This window comes from Apteryx rowi, unplaced genomic scaffold (genome assembly GCF_003343035.1).
Source record: "Apteryx rowi isolate R43461 unplaced genomic scaffold, aptRow1 scaffold_5, whole genome shotgun sequence".
Lineage (NCBI taxonomy): Eukaryota > Metazoa > Chordata > Aves > Apterygiformes > Apterygidae > Apteryx > Apteryx rowi.
In genome coordinates, this window is record NW_020450760.1 from 5,762,566 (window position 1) to 5,771,984 (window position 9,419).

General features: G+C 38.7%; 1 protein-coding gene across 1 annotated transcript; it reads right to left on the reverse strand.

The window, feature by feature from the left end:
• Positions 1–2,946: 2,946 nt before the first annotated feature.
• Positions 2,947–9,413, reverse strand: GLRX5 (glutaredoxin 5). The gene is made up of 3 exons (XM_026079382.1): positions 9,216–9,413; positions 6,952–7,071; positions 2,947–4,354 (listed from the first exon to the last, which is right to left on the reverse strand). The coding sequence occupies exons 1-3, from the start codon at positions 9,337–9,339 to the stop codon at positions 4,176–4,178; spliced, it is 423 nt and encodes a 140-aa protein (XP_025935167.1). The 5' UTR covers positions 9,340–9,413; the 3' UTR covers positions 2,947–4,175.
• Positions 9,414–9,419: the final 6 nt, after the last annotated feature.

The following is a 9,419-nucleotide window of genomic DNA, read 5'->3' on the forward strand; positions in this document are numbered from 1 at the left end:
AAGGACATTAGGGCTGAGAAACTGCCTTACTACATAACCATGTGTTTGTGATCTCCTTCCTTCTGCTCTCCACCTTCCCCCTTTTTCCTCCCCCTTCAGGAACAGCACTCTTTGGTGAAGGTTTAACCCATTAGCTTCTGGGGGCATTAGCTCCCTTTGGGAAGACAAACAATCTAAGTTGCTTAAATCAAACCACCTTGCTTTATATGTAAGAGGTGAGAAGAGTTACAAGATACAAAGGATTGGCTTAATTTTTGATCTGCTGAACAGGCTGGTCCATTTAGCTTAGCCTTTTACCACTGCAGCAGTACCAGAGGCGTAAGGCAGATCTCCTCAAAAAAAGATGCAAGTAATTATGATAATGAAAGAAAAGTTTCCAATTAGGCAAGCATTCATACTACAATCCTTTAATAACAGAAAACTTATTTGATTCTAAAGATTTTCAGTTAGGCTTAAGAGATGGAAACCTTTGAGTGCTCTGAGAAAGTTTATACATATTAAGTTCAAAGACAATCTCATTTCTAAAGCAAATGCTTTGTCAATTAAGTCTGCATTTAACATAACTTGCCAAATGTGGTTAAGAAAAATCACCAACATGAAGACCATCTTCCTGCTAAATTGCCAGTCCCTCTGATGACATTATTTGTCAATGATAGCTAGTTAGTTTACATGCTTTCTTCTCATTTTAAGCCCTCAGTACTGCAATACAGTCAAAATGAGTCCAGAAGTATCTCACTGGAGGAGCAGTCAGCCATAACGCCCTTTAAATACAACACACTAAAATTGGAAATAGTAGGAATGGGACTACAAGGCATTTCTGGAGCTGGCAACTTGATACAACTGATCTTGATGAATACAAGCAGTGCAGGTGGCAATACTCATTCACAACCTTGATGCCTGTCTCGCTGAGATGTATTCTTATGTCAACACACAAACCTCAAGACCAAGAAGCTTTGCTTCTTTCTTCACTGGAGAAAGATGGCATAGACAGCTCTGTCTTTGCTCTTGGTTGTCTTTCTCAGGAACTTCAGCCAGACCCACTATAGCCTTCTCAAGCTGCATTCCTGAGCACTGTTACCTCTTCTGCTTCCTCCTCTGTCATCGTTTTACTGGAAAGTAATCAGGGAAAGAAGAGCAGCAGTGCCCAGGGGGCTTTCCATGTTATCTGCTGCATTTGCTGCCTCCTCTGCTCCCTCTGCTCAGGGAAAAAAGTCACCCTTTCACCTTCAGAATCCTTTGCAGCACAACCATGAACTCTTCATAGATCTTGCCAGTGATTACCCAGCCAGCACCAGCCCCCCAGTAAGAGTTCAGTACATCCACCATTATCACCCCAGACTCTATCAGTTGCTTTCTCTCACTTCCCAAAGCACACGATGAAAGCAGGTGTGAACCTCTCATCAATGAAAGGCATGGCTTTTTTTTCCATAAAAATCAGCTCCTTTGATCTTCCTTTGTGATTGTAAGCTCATGCTCCTTTTTTGCCTCTAGTTTGAGGAAAAGTAACAGGTGATCAGCAGAGTACAGAATACTGCACATTTTCTAAAACTATCAACCCCATTGAGAACTAGTTTGTTAGGGAATGACTCTCAGTCAACTCCTAAAATAGCCTCTTTGTGAGCATTTGAAGTTTTATACCTTAAACAGATGCTGATTTCATGTTGCAATGGGATTAATATGAGCATTTGCACAGATGCAATAGGTAAAACAACTCTGCTTAAACACAAAGACTGAAAAGATATAGACCGGACAAGAACGCAAACCAAAATCACATATTATACTCCCACTTCTGTGACTTTGCTCTATGTACTTTATGGTATTTGATTCTTTTTACTTGCTCAATTACAACACATTACAATCAGGCAAATGATTGATACAAACAGTATTGTACATTATGCAAAATTTGAACTGAATAATTAAAAGCTAAAAAGTCTAAGGGACAGTTATTTATATTTTTATTAACAGTAGGAACTCCTGAAGGGAGAAAAATTTTGACTGTTTAGAGGAGAAAGAAGAACTGACAATGCTAAAGTTACATTTATGTTAAACTAGTAGCAGAGAAAGAAAAATATTCAACTTTCATAGAATAAGAGAGAGAGCTCTGTGAAACAGTGGATTAGTGTTATAAGATTTACTAGCCAGACTAAAAGGTTAACTGCTGAAGCAGAAAATCATTGACTTTTCTTCAAGTTACCTTATTCTTCATTTACAGTATACCTTAATTTCAACTGGTCTTTTGACACAAATAACCAAAGTCTTTTGAAGTTCACATTTTTTGCCAAACTTCATTTTACATTCAGAATGGCAAAAATTACTCATGAAAGCCTAACTGTAAGAAAGATATCTTATTTAAATTGAATTCACCTATGCAAATTGAGCCTTTACCTATGGAGTGAGTCCATTTCATGAATGTAGAATTTTGCAAGTGCAAGAATACTTGCACTCATTATGTGTTCATGATTTACAGTCACAAATGACTGCCTTCAAGTGTAGTTTATTCACAATCAGTGATCATTCAAGTCACTTCTACTGGTATCAGAGCTCAGCAGCTCTATCTATTTCATGAAAGAGTAAATACTTAAGAGGATACTTACTCTTTAATCATGGTGATGCTGACTGCATTTAAAATATATAGTAAGTTTATTGTAACAAGTGTAACGCTTTGTAAATTCTGTGAAGACTGAACCAGTATATAACTTCTCCACTAGACAGCTTACTCGAACAGAAAGAAGGGATTTAGAATTGGAACTTGCATCAAACCTCTCTTGTTCAATGCTAGTCTACAAATTACAGTCCTGACTTCTTCCACTGACTGTTCATAATCTTCCTTCATTCTGAAAAAACCATATTTTCTATCATATGTAGTGGAAAAGTTTTAAGAACATATTCAAATGAAGAGTAGTAACAGTTTCATTAGAGGGGGAAAAAAGAAAATATTGTAGACAATCAACATAAAATTCAGTTTATTTCCGATTATTTGCCTAATTCACATGCAAACATTGTTTTTTATTAATAAAGTAAATACACTTAGGAACAGCTTGATGAACTTTTAACTTTAGCAGTTTTGCTGTACAGCTGAAGCTACGCTGTTTAAGATAATTTCTTTTAACTTAGGGAAACAAGGTTACATAGCTCATGAAGGCGTCAGACTTTCCAGCAAAGAAATGTTTATCTGTTCAGGGGCCTTTCTGCTGCCCTCATTATCTACATGAAACATTTCATTTGTTTATCCCATGTTTGACGACTATACTCTTTGAAGTACAACAGCAGTCAGGAGAAAATACTTGGAAATACAACAAATCTAAAAAGATAACCTGGTAACTAGTAAATAGTATAAGATTACGGTGAGTAACTGAACTCTTCTCCTCCTGTACTATTTCAAGCAAATACACTGAAACCTTGAGCAATTCCCACATTTTAGCACTGATAAACTGCAATACAAAAAGTATATAAGCAGGGGGGAAAGCCACTTTGCGAGAGGTAGAAAAGGTTTTATAAAATCTTTAGGCACAATTCTGAGCAGTCTTTTAAAAGCAATCAGCAAGTTACAGAGTAATAACGACCATTATACATGTATTTGTACTAGTGTGTTTATTTTTACCCTTTGGAATAAAAGCATATTTCATGCACACTCACATTATTTGTTTTCTTCTATATTGTTTGAAGACTGTTTTTGTCCTATACTGTATGAGGTTACAGAAATTTTACAGGCTCTCAGGAAGTCTTATCACCAGCTGTTTATACAAAAAAAACTGATGTACTATTAGTTAACACTTTTTCAAGAGAAGCAAGAGAACTGCAAACATTGTTTGCATAGGTTCATGTATCAAAGAACAAGAAAACATACACAGACAACCCATAAAAATAATATTAGATCTTTTGGTTTACTCCTGCCTCAATCAAGAGAATCCTTTCAGATGTGAACTTTTTTGCACCATTTCTACAAATGTATGCTTTATAGTGCAGTGGTTATACTCAAATTTTCACAACAATATCCATAAATCAGAATACCACGATTACTACATATTTACCATGAGTTAACAGACATTCACAGATAAATCTTAGTGTCAGTTCAAAAAGATGCCTTCTTTGAGAAAAAGTACATAAGGCTTTTCTGGTAACAAGTTCTTGTCGAAGATTTTCTTTATTCCTGTAACAGCATCTTTTTGCTTGTTTTACTTTTTGTCTTGGTCTTTTTCTGCATCCAGAAGTGCTGAACGGATTCCTAACTTCTTCAGCTCTTCTACTAGATCTCCATTCTGATGCATCTGGAGGAGTATATCACAGCCACCAACAAATTCACCATTGAGGTATACTTGTGGGATGGTAGGCCAGTTAGAGTAGTTTTTTATTCCTGCATAAGAGAAAAATGAAACTATTAAATGTTTTTCCCCCACCCTCACCAAGTAGACTCGAATTTTAAACAGAACACATTGCTTCAGCCTGACAGAACTACTGATACTTTCATTTTTTTCCTGTTGAGGCAAAAAACTTCTCTATATTACAGAAGCACTGTAAGAAAAACTACATTAAACTTGTTTTTGGTTCTCACTCCAACTAAAAGCTGTGGATTGAAAGATATGGAGTCAGCTCCTATTCAGAGGAGTTGGAAAACAGGCAAATACGATTCTCATTCAATTAAAGAAATGTGAAGTATTCCTAAATGTTGAGAAGTGTTTCCATTTCCCCAAAGGGACTTTTAAAATATTTTATGTTTGTCCTTAATTTATACAGCAATACTTACTACCGCAAGCTCAATTGCAAGATACATCCACCCCTTTAGAAGCCTTGTGAATTTCAAATTACTTTATCTTTCATTGCCAGACTTTACAGTCCATGGGAGGGGCACAAATGTTGAATTCTCTTAAAAGTACTCACTATATAAAACAGAACGAGAGTCACAGCTATGAAGCACAGAATTAAAATTAAAAACTATACTACATAGAACACGAACATAAGACCATCCAAAAGTATTAACTGATCGGTTGGTATAAATTGAGTCCCAAATTGCACTTAAAAGACATCAGAGAAAAAAAAAAAAACACAGAAAAATCAGCATATCTCATTTGTCACTTTCAAAATAACCATTCACACTGAAAGCTATTATTTTTGTAGCACAGGAAATGCAGTTAAATTCCATGTCTACATGCTCTTACACCTACTCCATCAGCATTTGCTTAGATATCAGGTTTTTAATCTTAAATTTTCAATATGCAGATGCTTAGAGTTCTTCCGTCAAAGGCATGAAAGCCCATACAGCAAACTTAAGCCTACAGACAACACACATGCCTTTTCAGATCATCAGGACTAGTCCACAGACTCTCAGGAGCCCATGGACTCTGGAAGTCACCCCTCTTCACCCAACCAGCACACCCTTTAGCATAGGCTGTCAAATTATTAACAGCAGATAGTAGGCCTGTGCAGCAAACAACACAGAGAAATTTAGAAAAGTGCTTACTAGTCCTCTCAAACACACTTCCCCACAGTTCTACAGTCTTCCAGCCTGATAAAGGATACACCCTTTATACAAAAGGTAGATAGATGTTAAAGACAAAAAAGATTATCTTTAAATCTTTTTGTAAAGGACAAAGCTTTGCAGGCATCAGCTACTATGATACAGAATTGCATAAACTACCACAGAAAGGGATGCTTATGAAAACCTGATCACTGTTAGAGGGGATAATGTATCAAGCTGAAACATCTTAACCCGATTTCTCCACTTGCAAAAACATGACCTATCCAAAGCAACTCAGTCATTTATAACCTCTGAAGACTGTAGAAGTAAAAATACCTGATGTAAAAATATAAACATATTAGCAAATTGTTCTTACTTCACTGGAACTTAAAACACTTTTCTACACTTTATTTTTAATAAATACATTTTTTTAGCCCATAATAGTTGCAACAAAGAATTCAGAGTCCCAACACTGAGGCATACTCAAGGATAACCCTTCTAAAAGCAGCCACTGTACACAGAAATAAAGCTTTGTTTTCAGTAAGATACTGTAATACTAAACACACATTGTGAACCAAGGGCACTGCATAATAAATCTACTGTTAATAAGCATTTCAAGATAATATTTACACCAATTACTCTTTTACAGGAATATTTTCTTCAAGGACCAAGTGCACATACATACAAGCACTAATAGGATTTTCAAGGATCTATTCAACTTCAGCTAAAAATATGAGTACAATCAAGCTTAATTGATCTGCATTCTGTATTTCATGCATCAGACAAACTGCTTTAAATGTTTGCATGCTTAGGCTCCACCAGATTACAAACTGAACAGCTGGTGAACCTGTTAACTATCTCCTGGTTTAATAGAACTGTTCATTGCAACTATTTTAGTAAGGTTAGAGCAAGTTAGCTTGGTCTACACTTGCTGCACTCAGGATGCGCTTTAGTGATGAATCCTTGGCAGTGCAGGCACTCAAAGAAATCTCCTCCCCATTCCCTGGAGGTTAACACTTTCCAGCTGCACGTATGCAGCTGCAAAGAGCTCAGTCACACAATTAAGGCAGTGAAAAAGCTGTAGGCTTCTGTTTTTTAAATACTGCTTGTTTGTTTTGTAAAACCATGCTCCACAGATCTGATTTAAAGCTTGATAGCTGAACTAGCACACTTAAAGGTGACTGTGAAACCAGAGTCTGTGCAAATGGCTACTGAAAGGGGTATCTAGAGCACTCTCACCCCAACTCCCCAGCTCTCTAGTTACAAATCCTCAGTCTCTCTCTTGCCAGCACTAGCACTCATGAAAAATGACCCAGATCAAAGAACTATCAAACTATTCTCCTATGCAGAACAGTAGTTTCTTTAATTGAAGAGATGCATTAGATATCTTCACAGCTGAAGCATCCCCTCACTAACATCATATGCACGCAGTACAGATTATATTCACAAAGAAGACTTAGAAAAGTGTCATATGTTGCAAATTAACTTTTCAGCACCTGAGACCAGATCCAAGAACAGACTAGAAGGGCCTTCAATCACAGGTGAATGATCCTGGGCAATGTACAGAGCTACAGCTTCTAGCAGCCCAGCCTTCTTCTCTGTCAGACAGCCATCCACTGAAAGAAGCATATACTGGCTTTTCCAGGTGCAATAGGTAATACAGCTGAAGCAATATAACAGGCCACTGGCCTTGAAAGCAATGTTGCTGTTCCCCAAGTCCTCACCTCGAGGCTCTATCCCTCATGCCGGCTCTGGCATTCACCTCACACTTCAGAAAGCTAGCTCAACTCACGAACCCAGAAACCCATTAATAAATTGAGTTGGCTCTCTATGCAGTTGGGCAAGTGCAAGGAAGGGAACAGAAAAGAATATACTCCTTTTAGCATCTGAGAACTACCAGGATTGTGCAAGCGTACCCTCAGTTACTGCATTCAGTGTGGCTTATCCAAACAATCCAGAGTAAACAACCAATTTCAATTTAAAGCTCAGATACCCAGGAGGGCAGTAACTTCTCGGATCACCTAACACAAGTCAAAGATCATCTGGAAGAAACGTTTGCTATGCTCAAAAGGGAGATTTTCTTGTTACATAGGAAGAAAATACCATACATCCATGTGGTCCAGTCCCCAAAGACTGCAACCGACTTAAGCATTGCCCATTCTAGGGTTCATGAAAGCCTCCTCTACCACAAATGAAATGTTGAACATTTTATTTCAGTGAACTGGGGGGGGGGGGGGGGGGGGGGGGGGGGAGGTTTTTAGTTTACCAATTTGTTCTAGTAAACCATAAGATTAATAAATTTAGTTATGCATTAAAGTTTAGAAAACTACCATGATTTGTTCATCTGCCAAAGGCTGGTAAAGAGATTTACTTGAATAAATTAATAAATCCAATATTCATTAATAAAGCATGTCATAATCACAGCAAAATTCTACTTTTTAAGTTTTTATACAATACCATCATACCTGTGAACTGAAAAGCATCTTGGGGGAGCAAGATTAGAGAATCAGCCTTTCAACTAACAACTAATGAAAAGCTAAGTTAGTCAGCTGAGACCAAAAACACATGAGAAGGAAGTCATTTGATACATGCCAGCCCTACTTTTTTCTGTAGAATGGGGATTTAATACACATTTTAATATATTCTGAGAAAGAAATACTAATGCTACGCACCTGCAAGACCAATTACTACTTTGTTGTTGTTGTTGTTTAAAACTTTCTCAAATAACCACATGAAACCTCAACAGTTGGTCAACTATGTATTTCCAACAAGGAAAGACAGCGCAAAAGCATCAGGTGAACACAGTATTTGCATTCTACAAATTGGCAAAAATACCTCATATAGAGTAGCTCCTATCACTTGAGTAGTAATAATGAAACTATTACTAAACATTTTTTGTGCAAGTGATTAGCATATGACAGCAAAATTTTGTACTTTCATCAAAAGTAGCAAAGATCCTTGGTTGGCAGTGCCAGCAGAGAATACAATGGTACAAGCTTGAGCTTCTCCAAGCTATTTATCAAGTTTCACAATAATGTTCACACAGAAAAACAAAAATTCTGACTAGAAAATAAAGTATTTTAAGAGTCTTCTAATGCAACTTTGTATCTATTAACTAGGAACGGCAGGATGGCAGGAAAAGCCCAGTCTCCAAGAATTTCCCTGTAAGCATAACTGTATTCTGTACATAATTAAAATGCTCAGAGACACAGTAAGTATTACAGAAATCAAACAGACTCATCTAGGCAGGGCAATCTCTAAACTTCATCTCCGCGATATGCTTCGCATGGGCACGCTTCGTATACCCCCAAACTGCTGGGATGTAAGCCTTCTCACGAAAAAGAAAACCAGAAAGCAAGCAAGAGAAAGTGATATTTCTGGAGAAAAAAAGAAAAGCCATATAATTATCAACTTGGTGAGCTAATAACCCAATTTTTAGAGCAATAAATAACCCACAAAAGAAGTCAGAAAACATAACAGAAATAAGTTCTCAGGGTAGACTTATACGTGCCTGACTCTCCTGAGGGGCGTTTTAGATATGAAAATTCACACTGCACAACGCGGGGCTTGCGCGGCCTAAATACCCCAGCTGTAAGCGCTGCCGACCCCTGTGCCAAAGGCGAGGCACAGCCGTGGAGGGGAAGGAACGCACGGCGGGGACACAGCGCATTTCGGACTCCCCGCAGCGGGGGCCCCGGGGGAGGCCGTGGCTAGCGGCGACCCCTCGCGGCGCGGCGCGACACCCGCCCCAGCGGCTGACCTTGGCGGAGGTCGGGGTCCTGCAGCACGTCGTGGGCGCGGTAGTCCTGCACGCCGTGCAGCCGCAGGATCTGCACCACGGCGTTGCTGAAGCCGCAGAGCGGCTGCGCCGGGCTGCCCTTCATGAACACCACCACCGGGTGCGCCCGCACCAGCCGCTCCACCGCCTCCCGCGACCCCGAGCCGCCGCCATCGCCGCCATCGC